The sequence below is a fragment of the Carica papaya genome, chromosome 6, assembly GCF_054855325.1.
Source record: "Carica papaya isolate Zhongbai chromosome 6, ASM5485532v1, whole genome shotgun sequence".
Classification (NCBI taxonomy): Eukaryota; Viridiplantae; Streptophyta; class Magnoliopsida; order Brassicales; family Caricaceae; genus Carica; species Carica papaya.
In genome coordinates this window covers 843,496-868,179 of record NC_142314.1, presented here as the reverse complement: position 1 = coordinate 868,179, position 24,684 = coordinate 843,496, and the positions used below count along the sequence as shown (strand labels likewise).

Here is a 24,684-nt window from a genome sequence, read left to right as displayed (position 1 = left end):
CGTATTGATTTAATAATTAAATAATTATTTAAGTTACGAAAAAAAAAATTAGAAATAACATTTAAAATTTTCTAATTTCATTTCATTTTATTTTGCTCATTTCATTAGTAGCTGTTCTATACTATTTAGTTAATAAAATACAAATAAATTTAAGAAAATGAAGAATAAAAAACCCATTAATGGGTATCAACTGAAGCCGAAATCTTGTGCTACTGTACTGCACCCGTATCGGAATTGCTTGCAAGTCCTATGCTACCTAAAAATATTGAGATTCATTCAAAAAAACATTTCAGAAGTCAAATTTCAGAACAAGATTGTATTGAAGATCGGATTTTGTGTGAGCAGAAAAACTCATATCAGTTTGTATTGATTACATAAATATATATATATATATATTATATATTTGCTGAGGTTTCAAAATTTTCAGCTGTTAGTGATGACAATTTTTTTATGTCCTCCGCGGTACCCTTTTACTTAACCCTTCAGAGTCATTTCCTTGTTCAGAGGAGTCTGAAAATCATACATGTTCGAAATGTTACAATACTCTGTCAATACTTCGTCTTAAACCTAAAACGTCGAAGAACGAGAGTATTATCCTATATCTGTTTCTTTTTTTTTTCCTTCCCTTGAGATGTTCGAGTTCAATCTCTGTAGATCAAAGATGAATATCATCCTATATTTCTTTAGAGTTCAATTTCACACATAAAAATTATTCCAGCAAGTATAATTAACAATCAAAGTCAACAAACCTATGGTAGAGAGAATAGAAACACGTGTACTAAGTTACCGTGATAAGTCGTTAAGCCTTATAAGTATTCTAAATCTTTAATTGAAGTATTTTTAGTTTTCTCAAAACAATTAGAAGATTCTCTAAAAAAATGCGTGGTCCTAACGGCAACATGCTATGGTGATCTCAATTGTGGGTTTAAATTAGTCTGTGAACAAATATTTGGGAATTACGTTTATATATATTATTGATTTTATTACGAAATCCTACCAATCCAACAACCTTTTCAAAACATCACCCCCAAGTAATTCATGTGCATCAGAAAACTTCCTCCATCAGCACTCAACGCAGTTCTCCCGGAGATTTAAGTTATTTTATACTCTGCCTTTCTCGTGTTCTATGGTAACTGTCATATCATGCCTTGGTAAATCCAGTTTATAGAATTGAATTGGGAGATGCTGAAATCAAAGATGTTAAGAGAAGAAATTAAGCTGGTTAAAAAGGGAGGCATTATTTGCCTTCTTCAAATATAAATAGAAATAGAAATTGCAGGCTCACCATCCAAAATACAGAATTTACATTTGATCTAACCAAGGTCTTTGTGAAACTAGAGAATCTCGAAGAAAGACTCGCTTGGACCTTTTCTGTTTGTTCAACTGCAGGAGCCTTTGCTTGAACGAGACCATAAGCTTCATCAGCTATGGCTCTCTTATGCTTACAGCTGCAACAATTTGAAAACAAAGTCAATCTAACACAAAAATTTAGCAATGTATTTGTTTAAACCGAGTAAAAGAAATGAATAAGTTAAGATCATTAACCTCCTTGTTTCTGTGGATTCATTACATACTACCTGCTCAAAGGTCAGAAGATTTTTCCCATCAATTAATAGATTTAGGTCACTTGTATAAAGTAAATTGCTTATGGAATGAACAGAAGTGTATACAAGAGAAGCACGAAAGCAGCTGAGTAATTTTTTAGGCCTGACCAACCAGTTCAAGTCAAATCACTCCAAGGATTTTGGCAGTAATGTGTCAATATCCAGATGTTATACATCATGCACTGAAAATGGAGGAATCCAAAAGAGAATTTGGATCCACTCCTGCCCTCCCGAGGTGACCCGTAAAGAAAATTATAGAGGACTGAGCAACCAGTTCAAGCAGCAAATCATTCCCAGGTTTTGGCATCAGGGTGAAAGTAACTAGATAAACCATTTGAACATGGAGCCATCCTGAAGAGAATTTGGATTCATTCTTGCCCTCGTTCGAATCTTAGTGACCAGTAATGCAATTTACAATCTATAAAATTACATTATTGGATTTAGAAAGATAATTTGGTGAACTACTAATCCTGGATTTTTCTCCTGAACAAAGTATTTTGCCGTGTAAAGGATTTTCATTTTCTATTGACATAACCTAGCTGTTACTACAGTGTTGGTAGAGAGGATACCCAGGGAGAGCACTAGGACAGAGACCTAGGGTTTAAGGGAAAGAGATCAAGGGTTTTAAGATTTTTGGTACCCTAGAAACAAGGGCATGTATCCATAGAAATTTTCGGGAAATCTGTGTCTGCTCATCTAAAAACAAACTCACTCCAAAAGCAACGAGTAAAACAGAGGAAGAACAATGAAAATTACAGGGACGAAAAAGATGGAAGAAAACCCTAAAATCACATGTCTCCCACACCCTATTGCTAAAGAACAGTTTGTTCAACACATCGTCCGAACGAAAACAAAGGGTAAAACAACAAGAATATTCTCACTTGTTTAGCATCATTTTCCAGCTTGGTTGGCTTATCAGGAATCTGGGTCTGCTTCATCTTGGTTTCCAATGGCTTCCCCTGCTGAATCCATCGCAAAAGGCAAACATACAATACTCAGCGACCAAAACCAATATACAAAATCAGGCATGCAGGTGAAAACAGACAGAGATACAGAGAGATATTTATGCATACAACATCAAGGTTGACATTCTTTGAGGAAGAAGAAGATGTAAAGCATAAGAGAGCCTCAGTCATGAAGCTTAAGGTCCTGCTCGAGCAAATTCTCCTACAGTTGAACAAGCAGAGAAGGTCCAAGCTAGTCTTTCTCCAAGATTCCCTAATTTCATAAAGACATTGATTAGGTCAAATATAAATCTGTAGCCTTCAATTTTTATTGCTGTAATATTTCAAGAAGACAAATAATGGCTCTCTGTAAACTGCATTTGCCAAGACATGACATAAAAGTTACCTTAGTTTTTAGAAAGGCAAAGAGTATAACATAAATTATATCACAGAGGGGACTGCATTGTGTGCTGGATGGAAGAAGTTTTCTGATGCACATGAATTACTTGAGGGGGATATTCCTCTCCTTCATATTTGTAAATATACAGTCTGGTCACGTTGTTTTTCCGCCTGATCAATGAGTATCCTGCTTTGCATGACTTGGAAAGGCTGTTAGGTTGGTGGGATTTCATAAAATAATTGTTTTCCCGCTCATCAATGAATATCTTGCCTTGCAGGACTTGGTGCCTCAGTTCGTATGGAAAGGTTGTTGATTTGGTGAAATTGCATAAAATAATTATGAAACCGATGATATATAAAATTGATACTCAAATATAATTAATTTGAACCCAGGAATTGACTGGTTCCGAGCGGACTCGTGGAGCTGCTGCTTGGATTATCGTATCATAAGAGGAGCCGTCTTAGGAATGACTTTAACTTAAAAGACAGATGACGCGCCACAATCAAGATCGCCATAGCATGTTGCTGCCAAGACCAGGCATTTCCTTCAGAGAATTTTCTAGTTATTTGGGAAAAACTAGAAATAGTTCAATTCAGATTTAAGATACTTATTCAGAAGTTTTTACAACTTAACATGTGCAAATTTTTTCTATAACTATGAAGAACATGTAACTCGAATAACATAATCATCTTATCGGAAAGACAGAAGCTCGAGCTCAGTTTCTTTATCAAACACTGAAAGCGTGTACAAAAGGATTTTCAAAATTAAAAAATGAAAATTGCACAGGCATTATTATTTACATATTTTGTTCCCCAGCTCTTAACCAATCGGCAAATTGTTTCTGATAGAAGCCTCGTCTCTCGTGCTAAATACTAATGTAACAAGACTATCCACTTCTGAATTCGCTCATCAGGCATTCCAAAGTTAGTCTTAGGTTATACACATTATATACACTGAAAACCCTTTGTTAGCCCAACCGATACGAGCTACCTAGTTTCCCTCCAAAATGTTGGAAATACCTGAGGTACCCTACCGGTTTTTCCAGCAACGAGTCCTCCATCCTTTCCATCTTGTAGGAGTAAGTTCGTTTACAATATCTGACAAAATTATGAACAGCCACTGCAAAGCTGATTGGAGAGTTTCCCATAGTCCAGGTCAATAATATTATAATCTTGAACGCTTAAGTTTTATGGCACGGAAAGGTGAAGGCCTACGAGCAGAAGTAAATCGTTGCCCATTCAGAGAACCAGGAAACCTAATATCCCAACCTTCAACATTCTTGGGAACACAGGCATCAAATAGGATTTTGCCGAGAACACTGTGTGCATTGATGCTACAGGGGGGTTGAGGCAGATAGATTGATCTTTCTTTGTGTTCATCTTGTAAAGATGTAGATTCCTTGTCGGTACGATGCTCTACTGAACTTGGCAAGAAAAAGTGATCACCAGGCCCGAGAGCAACTCTTCTTAGGCTTTGATTCGAGTTGACTGCTGCTTTCTGGAGGTCGCAGATTAATTCAGAGATCTCGTCATGCATAGCAGCTCTTTCTCCAAGTAATCGGATATTGTGGGAGAAAGCGGAAGCTGCCTTTACAAGCAAATTGGTTACAGCAGTCCTATATTCGATTGAATAATATTTGTAATGTCCTGAAACAACAGGCAACGACATTTATCAGGTTTTTATTACGTGAGAAAAATGAGACCACCAGAATGCCTAGATACCAAGGGAAACATTGTGCCATAAGCAATATTAACTAAGAAATCTGCTTGAAACAGATCATTTTCTTTATTTCTTTCAGCAATTGGCATTGGCAAGGCGTTTTACTCTTTTCCCCTGGAAGAAACATGCATGCATAAACTAGCAAAAGCAGAAACACTAAAACATATTTGATGACAAGATTGGTCAAGCATCAATTCCAGGCAAGATTATGGTACATGTATGGCCAATCAAAAGTTGTCATACCTACCAAAATCTTCACTTTGTAGCATATGCACAACATTTGAATTACCTAAACCTATGTATTTTGTCTTGCATATTGACGGATGCAGGAGAATATTCCCAAATATTTTTTCTTGTCATAAAAAATCAGCAAAAACTATGTTCTCTTCTTTCTGAGACCAATTAATGCATCAGATTATATCTCCTCCATTAGATATCACATCAGTGCCCTTGATATGGAGGAATGATGTAGAAGGAAACAATTTGCTAGATTATTGTGCCCAAGAGCCAATTTATAAGAAAATATTTATAATAATTGCTAAGAGTTGTTTACCAAAGAAATGAAGCAGCACACCAAAATTCTGAGAAGATACTATCCTGATAAATTTAATGCAATTGGTTCCTGATAAATTTGTCCCACACTTTTTAAAAGCAACCAAATAACTTCTGAAAGCCATAGGTGCCGGATAAACAATATATGACGAGGTACATGAAAAAAAATATATTATAATGCCTGGAAATAGAGCAACAAAGTTTTGAGGCAAACCTAAGTGAGGAGACCCGTTCCACTTCACAACTTTCACATCTGCGCCAATATCCTGTAAACATCGAGCGAACCTGCATATAACTTGATAAGGGGCAAGGTCATCATTCTCCGAGCATAGAATAAGAAATGGAGCCCCAAAGTCCTACAGAAAAGAGGAGAAAGCTAGTTTAACTGATGAACAACAATTAAAAACAACCTCAAGGGGCTACAAGAAAACTAACACTTACAACGGATGAATAAAGTGTCTGCCAATACTCTTCGCGCTGAGATTCAAACCTCGTAAGACATAGACCATCCAGACCAGAAGCAATGCCTTTAGCTACCCAAGAAACTAGTTTTGATGGCCCAGGCATTTTCCGAATCCTGGGATGTAGTACAAATTTGGCATTCAAATCCCTTGTAAAATCTAGTGGGCCAGAATCATAGATATGCCCAGAAACACAATTTCTGATCAATCGAATTCCATCCTTCATGAAAATGTAGAGGAAATAAATGAGAAAATCAGCATTAAGCTTTTAGTTTGGATAGATACTAAGCAGAAGTTTCAACATGGTACAACATAAATAAAGTTGTAAGAGAAAAGACCCGTACTAGATTCAGCGGGACTTCACACGTACCCTGAATAATCTGTAACATGCAGAATTACATTATTTCTAAACTCACAATTGAAAGAAAGATAATAAGACTTCCAACATCCTATATATAGAGCCTGACCTTTAAAATTTACCTGAAAAACCTTGTACATGCAGGCTTTTGGACCACCAGAGAAAGCTACAAAAACTAAAGGACATGGCCTGATTTTTAGCTCCTGCATGCCGAATAACAAAACAATCAGCGCAACATATCTGACGGACTTGATAGATTCCATATAAATGAGTTATCTGCCTCATACTGCTCGAAATATATTGAAGAAACTTTTTAGGGAACCTTAAACCACAGTGAAGTTAGAACTGGTGTGCTTTTAACCTCAAAATTCATTAATGCAGGAACACATGAGAACACGGCCCCACATGTGAACTCTTCTTTCATTTATTTTTACTTTTTTATAGAATCCTTTCAGTTTATTCGATTATTAATGAAATCCCATAGGCACTTAAGAATATAATAAATTTATGTTACTAACCTCAACAAGAACATTGAGAAGAACAAATGCCAGCGATGTAGCCTGCTCAGGATAAAATCTGCCAATTTCATGTAGAGTGACTTCAAAATCCAAAAGGTAATTAAATTTTCTTAAAAAAATTACACAATTGAGCCAGAGATTCTCAAATTGAATAAACATTACATCATCAAATTTTCAGTACAGTCAAGCATCTTATGTATCTAAAACTTGAGCAAAAAATTTTGAGGAATTGGGTATCTCTCTGCCAGAAAAAGAATATCAACGCCAGGGAAGGAGCACCTGGCTGCATTTCCGGAGATACCTTTATAAGATGAGCTGATGTCAGGAGAAAAAGATGTGAAAATTAGGACCCTCAGCAATGAAGATATTTTGTGGTGAACATATTTCTAAACAGTTCATGATAAGCCATAGGTCTCTCATGCTGGATTCTCTCTCCCAGAAAGAATGAGCACCAATGGAAGTCTCTCTCTCTCTCTCTCTCTCTCTCTCTCTCTCTCTCTCTCTCTCTCTCTCTCTTCGGGGTAAGTGTTTCTAATACATAAGAGAGCAGCAGAATACATAAGGCATTTACTTCTGTCGTGCACATGGAAAAGGGGACTTTGGTTGACAAAAAAAAAATGAGAGAGCTTTTCCACAAACCATCAAAGTACGAAAATTTTCTGTTGTCCATGTACCTACAACTAAAGAGCACCATTTACTTTGCCATAAGCACGTAGCACTTTAAGTTATAATTACCATAAAAATAAGAACATATTCTCCACGTTTAACTACTTTTTATTTTGAAAAAAAAAAAAAATTATCCACGTTTAAACTTCCAAATCCCCAAAATGCATGTTCAACCAGTCGTCACATTCAAAAGATATTATAGACCAAGAACACCACAGTTACCATCTCATAAATGTTTTTTTTTTTTTCCTGAGTGTACATCTCATAAATGTTTATTGTTCAATCACAATAGCTGCGATCTGCAGAAATTGGAAACTCATGAACCTATAATGCCCAGAGAGTTCCCAGTTCCCACTTATATACAGACTCCAAGTCCCAGAAGAAGTAAACATTCACAATAAATAAAAAAAAAAAAAAAAAAAAAACCCCAATTGAGAGAATCCTGGACCACAGAACCACCAAAAGGAAAAGAAATCACGAAGTCTCACGGGATATAAAAAATCCAGGCAGGAAAAGTTAACGACCGAGCAGAGACAGGGATATTTTAGCAATCAATTCAAATCAAGGAACACAAAGCTAGAACTAAATTGAGATAAATAAATACTGTCTTCGATTACAAAAGCAACGCAAAATTTAACCTTGCAAGTCTAAGCCAATTTGAGCTTATCATCATTCACCACAGAGAAGACGATACCGAAAACCTATTTCTCTTTCATTTTCATTCCCTTCTTCCAAGGAACCAAAGAGAGTAGAAAACATGAAAAGAAAATGGAAACTTACGCGTTGAGGAAATCGGCATGAGAAACGAGCGAATTCCAGCCGAGAGATGAATACAAATCGACAAAATCTCTCAAGTTTTCGTCCTGAATCGAACTCCACACGAACATCACCACAATCCCCTTCAACTTCCCCTTCTCCTTCTCCTCTTCCTCCTCCATCTTCCTCCCCCAATACACACTACCACCAGCCATCATTGCTAGGTTTCCCCTCCCTTCTCCTCCTCCACCTAGCTAAATCTTTTTCTTGTAAACTCAGATAGGTCGAATCTCGTATTGAGCGACTCGAACGAGTTCGGGGACTTGTGGTCACTTGAGTTTGGTGTGTGGTGGGGTTGTTGTCCGGACCTTCTGTAGTGGTGGTGGCAATGAGATCTGTGGAAGTTGCCACGTCAGATCCTACGCACCGCGCGCATCTTAGGTTCTTCAGGATAACCCTGCGCTAGCTGAACTAGGAGGAATCGGTAAACGACGTCGGATATTCGATTCTTCGCGTGAACTAAAGGCAATTGACCTTTTAAAAAAGTAAAAATTGCACTCAACCATTTGTAATTTACATTTAAAAGGAAAATTAGACCAAATCATTTAAATTTAAATGATATGGAATCATATGCTAATAATAATTTTTAATTTAAATTTTTTAAAAATTAATAATTTAAGTTTAAAAAATTATTATACTCGAAACTAAAATATTATAAAATATTCCTTATTTTAAATAAAAACATACATAGACTTTTATAAAATTTATCTAGAAATATTAAGATTATATATTATAATAAAATTAATTAAAAATAAATTTAAGTCAATGCAAATTCGCATATGTAACCTCTGGCGCTTCTCTTTCTCACCCAAGTTAAATTTGATAGGTTAGGAGAGTGTTTTACGGAGAAATGAGAGAAATTCGGTATCGTTTCGATTTTTAGCATGACGGCACAGTCGAGCTCCGCCGTTTGCTCTCTCTAAAGTTACAATTTTTTTTGAATAATTTTGCATCAAAGATAGTTTAAATGTTGTTGAAAAAAAAATAATAAGAGTGACACGTTGATTAAGTTATGTGAAAAATTATAACTATGATTTTGAACAAAAAACGTGTACAAGACTTTTATAAAAATTTATCTTAAAGTATTAAGGTTATGTATTATGACGAAATCAATTAATAATAAAATTTAAATCAAATCAAATTCGTACATGTAAAGTGGCATATCGATTAAATTGCGTAAAAAAATTATGATTTTAATTTTAAGATGGAATTTTTTTTAGGATAAATTTTTTGAAAATTTATTGGGGTCTATAAATTAAATAAAATAGTAATTATAGAAAAAATAGCTTCTTATAATTTGATAAAACTAATGGGGCAACAATTTAGTGACTCCCATGATTTAAAAACTTTAGTGAAGTATATAGAACAACCATGATATATATATATATATATATATATTTATTCTTACCATAATTTTATTAATTATGGATTAAATAGGAATTAAATTAATATATATATATATATTACATATTGTCACATCAAAATTAAAAATGTTTTTATGTTGTTTATATTATTTTATATATATATATAAATATAAACATAATTAAAAATAAAAATAAAAATAAAAATGTAATATTTTAAAATCCAAATGGTAATAATTATCCATTATTTTTGTACACGAAACATTCTAACCCCACACCCTCTCACTCTGCAATTAAAACGAGGCAGCAGCAGATCCGAAGCAGACAACCATTCTACCATTCCACGTGCACCCATCTCCATTCTCTCTACACACACTCTTTTACGTATTAAATTCAGAGCTTTGATTTCATTGGAGGCAGTCGCAAAAAAAAGCAAAAGGGTTTTGTATAATTTTTTTCCCACGTGGGGTAACCATAAACCCTAATTTACATGCACCTGTCCCCTTTATTTCCGACAATACCCTTCTGCCACATTTCCCTCCTCCTCCCACACCATACCAACCTCTGATCATACACATACAGGTTCTACAATACATTAAATACAGAGCCTTCTATAGCATGCAGAAGAAGAAAATTAAGGACAAAGTCATATGGGTTAGAGGCTAGAGTTATCTGAATTGCAGAATGTGTGTGCTGGGATTTACACCATCTACTTCCTGTTGTGGTTCTAATCATAATAAAGTTCTAGTTATCTTTGTTTGGTGTGTGTTTACTTTTGAGCAGTTGGGAGAAATGTGAAAATGGCTTCTAAGATCATGTGCAAATATGGGTGTGCTGTCACTCATTACAAGACAACACACACACAGACACACCACATTTCAACTTTTAAAATAGAATACTATCATAATTGAAATTTCAATCATCACATAGATTGTAACAGATTTTGTCATTTTATTTTCTCCATACAAACTCTTCACACTGCTGATTCATCTTCTTTTTATATATCTATACACCTGATATATCACAATAAAATTAAGAAGAAAATTAATATTCAATCCCTCTTACATTTTAAACAATTTGGTAGTACTTTTTAACTAATTTTTATATATAGAAGCTAATTTATCATCAAAAAATAGTTAAAAGAAATTCTTTATCCTATATTGAATTATAAGAAACAAAAATGATCAAAAAAAAAAAAAAACATTGAAATACAAGAAACATTTTCCTAGTTTTGCCTAAAAATTAGGAAAGAGGAAGTAACTTAATCTACAAACAATGTTTGTTTATGGAAAATTCGAACCCAGTTGACTTAAAAAAAAAAGAAAAAAAAATTCAGTCTCGCTTTGAAATAATTGAATCCGGAACTACCCTATTAGAGTTGATGCATATGTGCCACCAAACTACCCTACTGGTGTTCATCTCTATGTTTTTTAGATCATACATATGATAGGAATTGCAATAACATGAAGTCATGGGTATAAAGTAATTTACTTTGATAAATTTCTGATGAAAACAAATGGAAATTGTGATGGACCCATGATATATTCGAAAATAAAATCACACAAAATTAGAAGCTAATCATATTCTAAAGGATCAAAATTTCCAAGAGAATATTCCAAAATAAGGCCATAAAAATAGACGAGCGAACAAAAAAAAAGAGAAAAGGCGTGCAGTGATAAAGAACAGAGAACAAACAACTCAAAACCAGCCAAAATATGCTCGAACAAAAAACAACTTTCAAACATACAAGCAAAATGCCATCAATGCAACCTACATCTGCATTCTTGTTCCTTCCAAAAATAATGTATCAATGACAAATAACTGTACCCAACAAAAAAAAAACACCAAAAGGGGACATTAATTAATAATAATATGAATTATGGCCCAGAAAAATGAAAATTGGTATGCAATTTTGTTTTTTCGATTTCCGAATTGGGTAATTCGTTCCTAGAAGAGTAATAGGCTGCGAGACGAAGCTTCTTCAAATACTTTTTTTTTTTCTTTTCATGTACTTGAAAAATAACAGAGAACTTCTTACACATATTAGATAGAGAGAAAAACCTGTACAAATAACGACCACCCAAGTCACCATGATGATATGTAAAGTGCTTTCGTTACCCACTGTGACTTTAGTGTCTGTCCTTCAGTACTGTATTTGCTCTCAATCTTCATGGCTTCAAGGGAAGCCACTGGTAACGACCTTCAAGCGGAGCATCATTGACAACGTCATAATTGTACCTGCATAGAAGATAACCGAAAAGGTCTGTTAGTTAGTTAGGGTTCTATCCTCTCTCTCTCTCTCTCTCTCTCTCTCTCTTTCTCTCTCTCTGTTATCCACGAAATGCTAAAATTCAGCCTGTTGGAATCAAATCCTTATCCTACGCGTCCAGTCGCACTATAACGCACAGAAGCGACAGGAAAAGCGTATTGTACTCACTTGTCTGAGAATCGCTTCTGCTCGTACTTCTCGGCTACAGAGAAGAACTCGTCGATCTCGGCCTGAGATGGCATCTTCGCTGCCGGTAACCTTCTTCGTTGATCCTTTGCCGTAACAGGCAGATTTTTAGCTGTCGAGTCCATTTCCGCTGTATCTCCGCAAATCTCGCTGGTCGGAGTCGTCTCTCTGCTGCTGCAGAAAATGGAAGAGTCACAAACAGGACAAAAGTTCTAAAGAAAAAACAAGAGGGAGCTTGATGTGCACATAGAATTTGAGGAACGTTAAGAAGAAGACAAATCTGAATGTGGAGATAACGAAGCGTTAAGCATAAACGAATCGTTTCTGAATTCCAAAAACAGGAATGAAATTAATGAACCTGAATTTGTTGGTGATGCACGTTGGAATTTCGGTTTCGAAACTCCTGCTCTGAAATATTAAAAACATTCAAGAACTGTAAATATTTATATTAAATACTACACTGTGTGCGAATTAAACAGCAGGAAACGGAAATTGACATTCTCTCTTGTTGCTCGATGAGGACATGGAAAGGGGAAAATTAATTAAAATATAAATATGAAACCCTTTGGATTCGAAACAGAAGCAACCTGGAAAGTAATTATGTTTTCTCCCAGAGGAAAAACGGCGGGAGAAGGAACCTAGATTGCAATTTGCCGTTCATTTGATTTTTCCTTTATCGAGCAAAACCAAAACAAAGGACGGGGCATTTATCCTTTCTTCGTTTTTCTCCACAACCAAATGAGAGAAACAGAGGAAGAAATTCAAATCATAAGTTCGAATTCTAAATTTTAAATTCACCTGCAGATCTACTGATCTCAAACCATCTTTCAGGATTTCGCAGGACTCGTTGGTGGAGCAATCGGAGGAGACAATCGAACAGTGTTCTCCAGCAGTTTCTGCCGCAAAAGCACGGCGTGAACTAGGCGATATCGCTGGAGAAATCTCCTTATCCGAGGAGGTCGCAGACGAACGAGGGTTTTTGAGCTCGGTATCCGTTGAACCAACACTCTTGGTTCTCTTACAAGGTAAGCCTGACATCGAAGTTTCAATCTCTGCAAATTTCGCACTTCGTTTACTATTACTCACAGAATCACCCATCTCTCTTTCTCCGCAACCGAACCCTCTCTGTTTTTCTGGGGGTTCTGCTTAGAGAGAGAGAGAGCGAGAGAGAGAGAGAGGGGTTGTGTTTAAATGGAGATTTTGATAATGGAGATGACGGATGGAAAGCCGTAGATTTATTGGACGGTTGAGATTCATTTTTTGGGAGCGGATGTTTGTTATTGTTGCGTACAGCGTACGTGGTCCCAACTCAGTTTCCACGCGAGGGCGGACCGGAAACGCCATCGTTAACGCTATGGCTCTTGGCTGTCACGTTGAAACGCAAAACTCTTCACCGTTTTGGATGCAATGTAAGCGTATCAAACTTTGGTACATGAATGACCTTTTAACTAACTAAGAATCTCATCTTATTTTCTCCCCGCCAAAAAAAAAAATTACCACCTCCATTTTCTGTTTTTCAAAATATCGTTAATCCGTTAATTTAACGGAATTATAATTTTAATAGCGCGCACCTCTGCATCACTTTAATTATTGATCAGATTAGTTCAGATGATCAAAATCTATAGTTTAAATTTTATATCTTAAAATATTAATCTAACTAAATATATATCGATCGTATATGGATAGATGATCGTGATGTGTTTGGATTTAAAGATATTAAATTTAAATTTAATTATTATATTTTTTAAAAAAATATGAAAATATTATTATTCTTAAAAATATTAAATAATTTATATGGTCGTATAATACATTAAGGCAATTATAGATGTAATTTGTTAACGTGTGTATTTGTAAAAAATGCAATGGATATAAATATAAATATGCACACATAATTTATATATGTATATGTGATGATCTCCAATCTTGTAATGGAAGTGGAAAAAGGTACATAGTCTATGTCGGTCATTGTAGACATAAAATAATGTCACAATCTCTGTTCTTACACGGAAGAAGAGAAAGACAAAAGATGATAAAAGATTGAATAGTCATTGTACGAAAATAGGAATTGGAATATATTAAATTTTAGATATAAAGACACCCGGTGTACACATACATATATCTATTTATATATACATGTGTGTGTGTATATAAAGATGTGGGTAACTACCTATTAATAGAACAGGTGTGGTCTGGGTGTTTGCTTCCTAAACTAGTCACAATTAATTATTAAATCATTGTTTTTTTTTTTTTAACTTGTTCTAACTATTTTAATTATAAAAAAAATATTGATTAATTTAATTTAATTAGTTGGTTATTTAAGAAAATTAGAATAATGAAATTGGGGATTGGTAAAGATAAGGATATAGAGGGTAAGAAGTTCGTACAATAATACAAGTAAACATTTTACTTAAAAGCCAATGTAGCTTTTGAAATTCAAGACACGAACAATGATGGTCCACTGGAAACTGAAAAGAAAAAGGGCAACTCCTTTTCTCGAGACAGATTTGAATCTGGTCCTCTCAAATTCAATAACACAATTAGCTTGTCAAAAGTTTTGAATCAATTATTTAAATTTTAGAAAATACAAGGTGATGAAAAAGTTATAAACTTTGCGGCCGAACATCTTTTTGAAATCCTTATCAGAATTTGAGTCATGTGGGAGTAGGAAACGACAAGGACCCTTTTTTGTTTTCGTAATAATAGTATTTGGTTGATCATAAATTTGAAAGCTTGAAATTCATTTTGTTGAAAATGTGGAAGCCGGTGGTCGATGGCGGCCAATTGCCACACCATTAGGGAACATTTTGACGTCCATCGTTTCGGCTGACATATACATATACACGTGTGAGTGTCTCAAGTTTTTCATGTAAGAAATACTAACATCATTATGACACGAACCCTTTATGAAGTTCAGGAATTGGAACTAGAAAGTAAAACTCAACCATCAAAAGATGGAAGCAGGGTGACCAATGGGGCCAAGTTACATGCTAGCTTAGCCTCTAACTCTGTAGTATCATTAAATTTTTAACTTATGTGAAAAAATTGGAAGAATATAATTTCGTTATTGAAGGTAAGAAAAATCCCTTCTGGTTCTAGCAAAATGCAGATTGACCTGTTATAGAGCTTTCTTCACCTCAAAGAAGTTAGACCGCTCCTTGTTAGCCGCATCAACATCATCTGGAGATGCGACTGCAACCACAACCCCTTTATGTTTAACAGCATCTATTGCATCGGCGAATTCCTTGAAGTCCTTCAAACTGAATGGTCATAAAGAAAGAACAAAAATTCTTGGGTCAAAAGATCGAAGAATTCACCCAATATGGAAGGTTTGCTTCCCGTAAAAGGTAATTCTCAACGAAGATTTAGCAGGGTAGTGTGCATTGATTATAAATTACAATACTTCACACGTTGGCAACCTCATGCTCGTCAATACTCCAGTTGTCATCTTTTAGCACAATCAGATCATTGATTCAACAAATATTATATTTACCTTGTTGATAGGATCTCTTCACGTCTCTTTTGCCTTTCTTCTTCTGTTATTCCCAACAGATACCGTAACAAACTGGGAAAGAAAAAGAATGAAATGATAAATACGAGAATGATTATCATAATACGACGTCCAGTTTAGTTCCTTGACTTATAAAAGCATTGAGTTTCACCTATTTCTTAATTTCCATAAAATAGAAGATTTTCAAAATAATAAATGAAAAATCTACTTATTTGCGTCAGAAAGGATAAAGGACTATGGCATGTCAACCTTAGGAATGCAGTAAAGACAGTATGAGGTTATGAATTTCCTTTTTGCATTTAGAAATTATTTTGCGTTTCATGCAGTACCAACAGAAACTTTTGCTACAGCACCAAAAATAGTAAAAACCCGAGGATATGATCCAAAACATACACCTCTCATTTAGTTTGTAATGTTCTGAGGATATCATAAGAAATAGTACGTGTAGGACATGAATTGGCAAAATAACAAGGACCAGAAAGAAAGATATCAAGATACACCCATACCTACTGTAACCTTTAGCATCGGGCAGCTGGTATGAATCCACATCTCCAATGGTCCCAATAATTGCTTTAGTTAGTGTATCATCATCCATATCAAGTTCACGTAAGAAATCCCCGGCTCCATCATATACATCAAGTGTCTTCAGCAAGTTGGGATCTCGATAGGATAAGAAAGAGAATACTCCTATACAAGAAAAATTCAGAGGTGACTATCTAAAAATTGAAATTAAACTGTCATCTAATTGGTTACCTTGTTCCCATCCATTTGAGTGGGGTGAGACAGTTACAAGCCACTTATGGGTTCAACTTCAACCCCAAGACCTTGAGGTTTAATCCCATACATTACAAAAGCAGTAAAAAAAAGAACAGATTTAAACTGCTAGCAAACACAAGTGGCAAGAGATTTTACCAGAATGTGTATCAAAGTCGCAGAAACCTCCATAGGCTCCACCACTAACCCGCACACGATCCCACAACCAGGTATTACTAATATATTTTGATATAACATAAGCACTCCCCTTAAGATCATAACCTGTGTCATACAGGTTTGCTGCTTTGCCAACGTAATTTACCTATAAAAGGTCTACGCTTAGATTTAATTGTTCATAAAAATTGAAGGGAAGGAGAGAGACAGAGAAGTTCCAAATCAAATAGTTCACCTGCGTAGGTATCACAATAGCTTCATTACTCAAAGGAAGTTGAGCAGTCCAACTACTGGTTCCAACAGAAGAGTTGCTAGGAAGAAAATCCAGAAATTTGCTAATAAATTTTTCTGTGTTCGTGAGATTTCTTCCATCGGCAGTCATATTAATTAAACACCCATTTCTGGAAAGTAAAGATCTTCTGATCTCCTCGAGAGAGGATGAAATTCCAGCCCAATCTTGATCAACTTTCTCTTCAAGTTCTAGTAGGAATTCCAGGTAACTACAAGTCCACAAATACAAAATGCAGAAGTTCCATCAAATTTCTCAATTGAATCTTTCAGTACAAAAATGAAATGTCCCTATGTTAAACAAATCTGTTAACAAGAAATCTTCCAAATAATCGAATTAAACATGGACGTAAATACCATAAAAATTCGATGAAACCAATTACCAATATATAACAAGGCAATACCCAACAGGATATAGCAAATGCCATATTCAAGAAAATTACTCTAATCTTAATATGTGAAATGTACGTTTAAGATTTAATTGCGAAAAACAAAGGCTATCAAAGGAAAGTTCAAATTTGATGATAAAATATCCCAACCTGAGACCACCCATTTGCTCAGAAATCCAACCTGCAACGTTTAGTTTTGAATCCATCCTTGCTGCTGCAATTCCATGACCACTTCCTCGTAACCGGTTCTGAAATATATACAAGCTTAGAGAATCTGAAGAAGATTTACTTTCTCTTACTGCTTGTCATGAATAATATCCCTCAAAAAATAAACACAATATATATACCTCCATTCTTGCTTTGCTTTGAGAAACAAACTGCTTAAAACGCTGCTGGTCGGTAAACTGAACTTCTTGCAGGACACAATTGATCTACAATTGGAAAACATTCACAACCTCAAAGAAGACCTACTTAAAAGTTAAAATTGCAACTAATTGTTGGTTGAAAATTAAATTGCAACTTGATAACACAAAATAGCACATTAGGTGAAGGAATCGGCAATGTAATTAGTATAGGGATGCCAAGATAGTTTCAATATGGATTTTATGTCTGTGTAAAAGAGGCAACTTCCAGCCTGATATTAGTGACTGAATTAAAACTGGAAAAAAAAAAAAAAAAGTTTCATCACTAAACTTCAACACAAAACATATTTCAAAACAAATCCCATGCTACACCTGTTCTTTTTGGATAGCCTGATTAAAGGAAAAATATCAATACAAGAAGAGCAACTATGTATATACGACTCTACAACTCAACTTAGTCAAGGTCTTCAAAAAAGTTTCAGGAATTACGGATGCAATGAGTATACTGGCTATAACATGGTAACAAATAAAGAAGTCCTTCTGTAAAATCAAAGAAAATAGAAGTACCAGGTTAAAGAGGTCCTCAGCTCGTCCAGCCATGGATTTGCCTCGGACAATTAGATGGCTACATGGATCATCCCTGCCCCTGATAGATGACGTGAATGGATAAACTGAGATACCTCCTGTTTTCCGTCCAATTAACTGATTCAACTGAACAAAAGTCAAATCTTTTGTACCCATCTCCAGCAATGACTGACTGCGAAGAACATTGGGAATGAGTTAAAGGAGTAAACTAATTAACTTCTTTAAAGAAGCTTCTTGGTTGTATCAAGAAATAACAAATATCTAAAGCAAACATTACAAATCATGGGAAGCTTTTTTCTGATATGCTCCAATTTTTTTCTTGCCAAAAGGTCATTGAGATGAAGGAAAGGAATGGTAAGAGATTTATATAAAAACTAGCATGATGGTTATATGAAGTTGACCAGGTTGTTATGACTATCAACAAATATCATTAAAGATCAGCAGAGTGGTTACAGGTGTTTAGATCATAGGTATGGAGAAGGCAATATAACTGAATGCTGAATTTGTAAAATACTGTCATTTGTAAGTAGAATCCCTTTTTCATTTAAATGCATATACTTTTATTTCAGATACATTGAGATCACATAAAGAAATAAATTACCCTAAGGAAATCCCTCGGCTGAGAGATATATCACACAGATACTCAAATCAAACAAACGAAAATTGGCAGCAGTAGATAGATGAGGTAACAAATATAAAGCCCATGGCCAAAGCTTGTCCCCATTAACTCCTTATTAAACATATTGTTAAAATTCTTCATTAATCATGCATACCAAGCCCTCAAATAAACTAATCACTTTCAACAGTAAATCTTCTTTTTCATGCCCAGAATAAAACCTTCAATGGAGGGGGCATCTAACAAAAAAATGACTAGTAGATCATAAGGCAACATCGTACCAGAAAAGTGGCACCAAAGGAAGAAGCTCTTGCTTCAGAGGACTCATGTTAAAGACAATTTCAGTATAGAGAACATCATTTGTGAAAAGATCATGTCGCAAAACCTTCACACCATTGATATCCCCAACCTGCAGTTGAAATGTATAAATATACTCAGCAACCATCTCAAACCCCAAAAGAAAAGGGAAGAAATAGGAGCATCAAAGGAAAAGACATAACGCTTTGATGACCTCTATAGGAACATGTATAGGCTCTTTTGGGATGTCCTGTAACGAGAGGCTTGGAACACTTCTCAAAGCTTCTGGAGGATCAGGTGTTTCCTGTTTCAATCTTAATTCTTGAGTAGCTCGTGCTAGTTCAGCTAGATCTTCTTCTGTCATACTTGCTTTAAGTGTATCCAAAATTTCTTTCTCAGCCACTTCATCTCGAGAAGCTTTCTCTGGATCAGGCTGTAACAAAAATGGAAATCATTATCTGATTTAATGATTTAAGAAATCTCTAAGAAAGAGAAGTGAAGTTCTCGATAAGAATGAATACCTGCATTTCAATGGTAACCCGATGAGGATTATTCAGGATGAACTTCTCTATCAAAGGAGAGAAAACAGCTTTGGAGCCTTCCTCTGCAATTCTAGCTTTAAGGGCCATTAAGGGTTTCTCATACTTCAATGGCTCAAAAGGATCCATGTCATATATCCATTTACCCTAGAAGGTCAAACAACAAAACAAACAATTCATATAAGAATTAAATAAGAAGGTAAAGAACAAGTGAAAATATCATAAAAGTGGATATCTTACAACTGATCTAAGCATCAGAGATAAGCCACGAGGAAAAGAGCCAGTGTTATTTTCCCTAAGAGAAAACTCAATTGTATTCATGGATGCCTCCACAGCCTCCATTTCAAATCCTTCCTCTGCCAATTTTTTCAGTGTAGATATGATTAATTCTTCAACCTTTTGAATGTCATCATCAGAAACACCTTTCAAACCAATGCTAAATTGAGGCTGCAAAAGCTCATCTTCTATTCCACCACCAACAATGGCTTCTCCAAGACCACTTTCTAGCAAGATTTTCCTCAAGGGAGAAGCAGGTGTTCCCAACATAAGATGGTCCAAGAACCCAAGCGTGAGTTCGGTTTCCAAGTCTAACGGCTTATCAGATAAAAGCCAGTTAAGGCATACCATGTGCTTCTTCTTAAGATCACCACCTTCACCAGCAGGATATCTCTCAACTATCCTCACTGGCTCCGAGAAAAGCTTTTGTGGTTCAATCTTCGATTCATTTGGAGCAGGGCTTGCATCAAACATATCTAGGTACTCTGCATTCACCATACATGATAGAAAGAGAGAAAAAGATGGAGAAAGATCACAAACTTGAAGTTTTTAATACAATGTAGATGGTAAAACACGGATGATGATTGCTTAGTAGTAGAAATTTTTTTTAAATATGTGAACATCTAAATTATTTATTTATGCAAGAAAAAAAGTTCTCGTTAAAATGCTAATATATAACATTAAAATGAGTATACATAATTTTTTTGAAATAAAAAATGTAAAATATATTAACAGAGCACCAAGGGGGTGCAACCTATGCAAAATCAATTACATATTAGTAAGGCAATCAATTATATACCCAAAATCTTCCACCCTATACACATCATGCCCCAACAAAAGAGCTCCAAACAAATAAAAACATCTATCTCTAATCTTAGTCATGTCACTCTCAATACATAATTATGAGGTATGTTTGTATTAGTTTATTTAACATAACACCCATAAAATTGTTAAGAGTCTCCTCCAATTTCTATAGTCCATACAATATCTTTAGAATTTCAACGGTTGCTTAAAATAATATCATACAACATAGATGCCATAACATTGATGCCTCATGCCGGTTCCTTAAGAGTTTCCAAATGAAAATCACAGAAGATTGATCCATTTATGAGATAGCTTCTCCTTTTTTTAAACTAGGTTTGCATTAAAAAAAAATAGATTTCATCAAATTCCTTTCCTTCTATACATGATCATCCATATAATCTAAATAAGTCATATATTAAAGGGAACAGAAGTGCGAGACTGAATACAAAATTCATAAACTACGGTCTTATTCTTTACCACTCAAAATACGGAGACGTTCAATTGTGTCATCATCTCCATAGAACCATATTCGGGCATTGCTGGGGTGGTAATATTTACGATGAAACTCCTGCAACATTTATGAATGAGAAGAAACAAAAAAAGAAAAACATCAAACATTAAAATCCATAGCAACAAAGATTAAACTCCTAAACAGTTGTCCTTCAAAGGTCAGGTAACATTAAATTGGCATATTCAAACAGCCATATCAACAATCATCAGGATGAACACTACATACCTTAAATTCCTCAAAGGTTAACTTGGGAATAACCTTTGGATCACCTCCACTATCAACACCATAAGTATTGTCTGGAAACATAGCCTGTGAAAAAATTTCATGAAACAACTATAACTAATCTTTTTTTTTCTGAAATAAGAAACAGATATAACTATAAACAAGGTAACTCATCAGAATCATTATTGAGAAAAAATATATATTTGGTGAAAAATGATACCGAATTAGAATCACTACATGGCACAAAAATTACCAAAATTTTCACTGGTTCTTAAAATAACTATCCAGAAGAAAAGGAAAAAATAAGAATGGAAGATTAACAACTACATTTTTCTATATAGGAAAAATAGAATAAAACATTTTGGTTAAATGGATAGTTGCCACATCTCACATTAATGGCATCAAGAAAACCATCCAGAATGGTTTTTGATTTTGTTTTACAATGTTCACTAAATTTACGGCCAAATAATATCAAAGGAAATTGATACTTGTCTTGCTGGGACATTTGATGAACTACTTGGAATATGAAAGTGGGCAATCCAAGTAAGCAAGCATCATTTATGAAGATGTGCATGCATATAAGCATTTATGCGTTCAAGTGAGAGAGATACAAAGGCATACTCGAGAATCAATATTGTTCGTTCAGAATGCATGATTTAAGTTGAAAGATAAACAAAAGTCAAGCAAGGTGTGACATCAATTATATTTGATATGCTATTAATGGCAGGGGCATAGGGAGCAATAAGATCTAGGCTACTAATTATCATATATTGTAGGAAAAGAGTCATCCCACAAGGTTTGACTTCAAAGATATTGCATATACTACAAATTTCCACATCAGGAACTATAACATTTAGCCCACTAGTTATTGATATATTTTAGGAAAAGAACCATCTTGCAAAAGTAAACATATTATGAAAAGTTTTGTTTGAAAAGAAAAAAAAATTTATTATGCTCAGTTATGAGAGTAAAATCATGTAGAGTTGGAGAACTTACCTGTTGAGCAGTCCGTCCTAATATGTTATCAGGCTGCGAATAAACACCTTTCATCTCATTGAAAACAACACCTAAAGTTGAAAATAATTCTAAATGTAAGGAAAGAAAAAAACCAGAAAAATGGAACCAGGAACCTAGTGTATCTGTTTACCAGAAAACAAAAAATACTTCACAAACAAATTGTAGTTCAGAACATGAAAATTTCTATAGCTTAGTTGTCTCCAATAAACATGCACCTTTATAAGATATGTCTTCTGAAGGATCATTTAGCTCATAATGCCAACCCTCCTGTTGGAAAGTTTGGAAGTCCTCAATACACTTGGGAAAGAAGACAGCATCCAGGTATACGTCAACCAGATTGTAGAAATCCTGTTCAGAGGGTAACCGCCAAGAATCATAAATCCAAGGTCAACCTTCATTGAAGCTTCTATTCACATCTAACTAGTGTTTACCTTTGTATTTGTGGATGCAACTGGATAGCAAGTCCTATCTGGATACGTGAATGCATTCAGAAAAGTATGCAAGCTACCTTTCAATAGTTCAACAAATGGTTCTTTCAACGGATACTTTCTTGACCCACACAATACACTGTGTTCCAATATGTGTGGAATTCCTGTTGAATCCTTCCTGCATATGAATAACATTCTAGCAATCCCATCCAACTATCAACTAAGAAGACAGTTAATAATGCATGTCCAATTCATAACAACTGGCAACCTAATAAATAACCAGGTTAGCTAGAACTAGCGTGGATGCTCCCTAAATTATTATTCGTCATGCATTGAGTCCTTATACAAGCATTATTTGGTGGCATATAATATTAGATTCTGAATTTCATCCTTGAACCATGTCATTGCCATTGAATTTGCACTAAATTTTTTATGCAACCAAAGGTTAACAGCTACACAGGGACCTCCACCAGTTCATGACTTAGTCATCACATCAAACTTATACTTCAGAAGACATAAGATGTAATTTTCTCACTGTTCCACAGCCAGGACAACATGCATAGTCAATAAACCCAAAAAGAAGCTTAAAAAATGTATACACTCTATTTTCAAGTTCATCCGCATACAATTGATATGGTCACACTATACACTAAAGCTTAGCTCATATGATCATATCAAAATAATGGAAATGTTTTAGAAGGAAAAGGAAAAAGAATCATACGGAGGTGTACGAAAAACAATGCCGAAAACCTTGTTCTCATCATCATTTGACACAGACATCACCTCACAACCGGTTTTTCTGTGCTTAAAAAGCACAACCTTCGATTTACACTCTCCAATGAACTCCTCTGATACCTTTTCAAATCCATACTTCTCTGCAGCCTCATCATGCACACCAACAGCATCTGCATTCACAGACCCAATCAAAGAACCAATTATTGAACACACTCCTTAGACATTTTGGTGCTTCTTTGTTGAGAAATGAGACCAAACATTTTCTGACTTCAAGAAAAATTCAATTTAACAGAAAATGCATATGAAATTTCAGCTAACGTGTGAGTTAAGGAAATACGCTCAAACAAATTAGAGCATAATAAATGATATATAAACAAAAACATAAAACAACAATGTAATTATAGCCTAGCGAAAATGTCCCGAAATCTTGAGTTCCAAGTATCTATAAGGTAAATATTAGATAACACCACAAGAATATTGCAGTTCAAAGTCATTAACCCTAGAAACATGAACCTCAACTGAGAATCAGACCATTTATAGAAGAAAAAAGGAGGGGGCTATGTCCCACTAACATTACTGTTAAAAACACCTGACAAGCAAATCAAATAATAAACTTAATTAATAAATAAATAACATTAAAAAGCAACTAAAATTGAACGAGCCTCAGTAAGCTTAAATTCGCAAAAATTTTAAACAACTTAAGAAACTCAACTGCTTGTGTAGCGACCAGGTAAACTGACCGCACATTTACATGCATCGGTGTACGTACCTGGAGAAGGCTGAGTGGCGATAGCGCGAGTAGAGAGAGAGGAGAACTTTCGGTTGAAGCTAAGAGAAGATGACGGAGAGGCGGAGGGAAGCAATCTCGAGCTGTGGCGGAGCGTGGAGCGTCTTGTGAGCGCCGGGATTGGTCTTCGGAGATAGCGCGGAGCAGAAGATGAAGAAGAAGGCTGAAGAGAAGAGCGAGATAGCCTGTGAAAGGAACGGAAGAGGAATCTGTTGGAAGCGAGAGAAGAACAGGAGAGAGAACGCAGGATTGCAGTTCTCTCCATTATCATTTCTTCGCTGCTGTTAATTGAAATTGATTGAGTGATAAGGTTTGTAGAACCCTAGAACTGAAAAATGAGTTGCAGAGCAACCGCAGCTCTTGGGGGATATTCTGGGAGGATTGAACTGATTAATGCTTGCTTGCCGGGAAGGGAAAATGAGAAAAAATATCAGAGGGAGTTCTCAGTTCATAAGAAAACAAAGATAGCGTTGTGGCTCAAACTGTTCCAAGTTTTGCCCCTGCTAATTTTCCTGCCCAGAAAATAAAAAATTAAAAAT

The 24,684-nt window shown here is 35.2% G+C and overlaps 4 protein-coding genes across 6 annotated transcripts; all 4 read right to left on the bottom strand.

Annotated features, from left to right (window-relative positions):
• Positions 1–94: 94 nt before the first annotated feature.
• On the bottom strand, positions 95–3,205 carry LOC148253166 (B3 domain-containing protein At5g42700-like). 2 transcript variants are annotated; one of them, XR_015821411.1, is made up of 7 exons: positions 2,955–3,205; positions 2,678–2,822; positions 2,486–2,566; positions 1,546–1,577; positions 1,286–1,448; positions 1,010–1,185; positions 95–256 (listed from the first exon to the last, which is right to left on the bottom strand). XR_015821411.1 is itself a non-coding variant. In XM_088222255.1 (6 exons), the coding sequence occupies exons 2-6, from the start codon at positions 2,738–2,740 to the stop codon at positions 1,102–1,104; spliced, it is 423 nt and encodes a 140-aa protein (XP_088078381.1). In that variant the 5' UTR covers positions 2,741–2,822; positions 2,955–3,204; the 3' UTR covers positions 949–1,101. The 2 variants fall into 2 exon arrangements, 1 of the variants encoding a protein (XP_088078381.1); XM_088222255.1 differs by lacking the exon at positions 95–256 and having other exon boundaries at positions 949–1,185; positions 2,955–3,204.
• Positions 3,206–3,638: 433 nt separating this feature from the next.
• On the bottom strand, positions 3,639–8,456 carry LOC110813804 (peptide methionine sulfoxide reductase (Protein of unknown function DUF829, transmembrane 53)). Its single transcript, XM_022041060.2, has 7 exons — positions 8,003–8,456; positions 6,557–6,614; positions 6,161–6,241; positions 6,025–6,060; positions 5,661–5,900; positions 5,434–5,575; positions 3,639–4,594 (listed from the first exon to the last, which is right to left on the bottom strand). The coding sequence occupies exons 1-7, from the start codon at positions 8,194–8,196 to the stop codon at positions 4,113–4,115; spliced, it is 1,233 nt and encodes a 410-aa protein (XP_021896752.1). The 5' UTR covers positions 8,197–8,456; the 3' UTR covers positions 3,639–4,112.
• Positions 8,457–11,239: 2,783 nt separating this feature from the next.
• LOC110813665 (cyclin-dependent kinase inhibitor 7-like) lies at positions 11,240–13,044 on the bottom strand. 2 transcript variants are annotated; one of them, XM_022040893.2, is made up of 4 exons: positions 12,653–13,044; positions 12,213–12,262; positions 11,837–12,028; positions 11,240–11,637 (listed from the first exon to the last, which is right to left on the bottom strand). In XM_022040893.2, the coding sequence occupies exons 1-4, from the start codon at positions 12,950–12,952 to the stop codon at positions 11,568–11,570; spliced, it is 612 nt and encodes a 203-aa protein (XP_021896585.1). In that variant the 5' UTR covers positions 12,953–13,044; the 3' UTR covers positions 11,240–11,567. The 2 variants fall into 2 exon arrangements, with proteins under 2 accessions (XP_021896585.1, XP_021896586.1); XM_022040894.2 differs by having other exon boundaries at positions 11,277–11,637; positions 11,837–12,025; positions 12,653–13,041.
• Positions 13,045–14,754: 1,710 nt separating this feature from the next.
• LOC110813751 (presequence protease 1, chloroplastic/mitochondrial-like) lies at positions 14,755–24,634 on the bottom strand. The gene is made up of 19 exons (XM_022041005.2): positions 24,128–24,634; positions 23,345–23,528; positions 22,627–22,801; positions 22,411–22,543; positions 22,175–22,245; positions 21,182–21,265; positions 20,923–21,013; positions 19,606–20,126; positions 19,348–19,512; positions 19,041–19,259; positions 18,811–18,938; positions 17,896–18,085; positions 17,314–17,397; positions 17,117–17,214; positions 16,525–16,789; positions 16,275–16,437; positions 15,869–16,049; positions 15,345–15,416; positions 14,755–15,111 (listed from the first exon to the last, which is right to left on the bottom strand). The coding sequence occupies exons 1-19, from the start codon at positions 24,414–24,416 to the stop codon at positions 14,970–14,972; spliced, it is 3,255 nt and encodes a 1,084-aa protein (XP_021896697.2). The 5' UTR covers positions 24,417–24,634; the 3' UTR covers positions 14,755–14,969.
• Between the last annotated feature and the right edge of the window lie 50 nt (positions 24,635–24,684).

What these genes read in the sequence shown, in the direction of transcription:
- LOC110813665 (XM_022040893.2), bottom strand. Translation starts at nt 12,952, where the DNA reads ATGGGTGATTCTGTGAGTAATAGTAAACGAAGTGCGAAATTTGCAGAG. An exon ending in TGAGATCAGTAGATCTGCAG is followed by an intron (nt 12,263 to 12,652) that starts GTGAATTTAAAA and finishes TTAATATTTCAG; the next exon opens with AGCAGGAGTTTCGAAACCGA. An exon ending in TGCATCACCAACAAATTCAG is followed by an intron (nt 12,029 to 12,212) that starts GTTCATTAATTT and finishes CATTTTCTGCAG; the next exon opens with CAGCAGAGAGACGACTCCGA.
- LOC148253166 (XM_088222255.1), bottom strand. Translation starts at nt 2,740, where the DNA reads ATGACTGAGGCTCTCTTATGCTTTACATCTTCTTCTTCCTCAAAGAAT. An exon ending in AGAATGTCAACCTTGATGTT is followed by an intron (nt 2,567 to 2,677) that starts GTATGCATAAAT and finishes CGATGGATTCAG; the next exon opens with CAGGGGAAGCCATTGGAAAC. An exon ending in TGGAAAATGATGCTAAACAA is followed by an intron (nt 1,578 to 2,485) that starts GTGAGAATATTC and finishes ACCTTTGAGCAG; the next exon opens with GTAGTATGTAATGAATCCAC.
- LOC110813751 (XM_022041005.2), bottom strand. Translation starts at nt 24,416, where the DNA reads ATGATAATGGAGAGAACTGCAATCCTGCGTTCTCTCTCCTGTTCTTCT. An exon ending in GGGTTACCATTGAAATGCAG is followed by an intron (nt 19,260 to 19,347) that starts GTATTCATTCTT and finishes TTTTTGTTACAG; the next exon opens with CCTGATCCAGAGAAAGCTTC. An exon ending in GAGCAAATGGGTGGTCTCAG is followed by an intron (nt 16,790 to 17,116) that starts GTTGGGATATTT and finishes GTGGACTTGTAG; the next exon opens with TTACCTGGAATTCCTACTAG.
- LOC110813804 (XM_022041060.2), bottom strand. Translation starts at nt 8,196, where the DNA reads ATGATGGCTGGTGGTAGTGTGTATTGGGGGAGGAAGATGGAGGAGGAA. An exon ending in GCATGTACAAGGTTTTTCAG is followed by an intron (nt 6,061 to 6,160) that starts GTAAATTTTAAA and finishes TGCATGTTACAG; the next exon opens with ATTATTCAGGGTACGTGTGA. An exon ending in AGACACTTTATTCATCCGTT is followed by an intron (nt 5,576 to 5,660) that starts GTAAGTGTTAGT and finishes TCTTTTCTGTAG; the next exon opens with GACTTTGGGGCTCCATTTCT.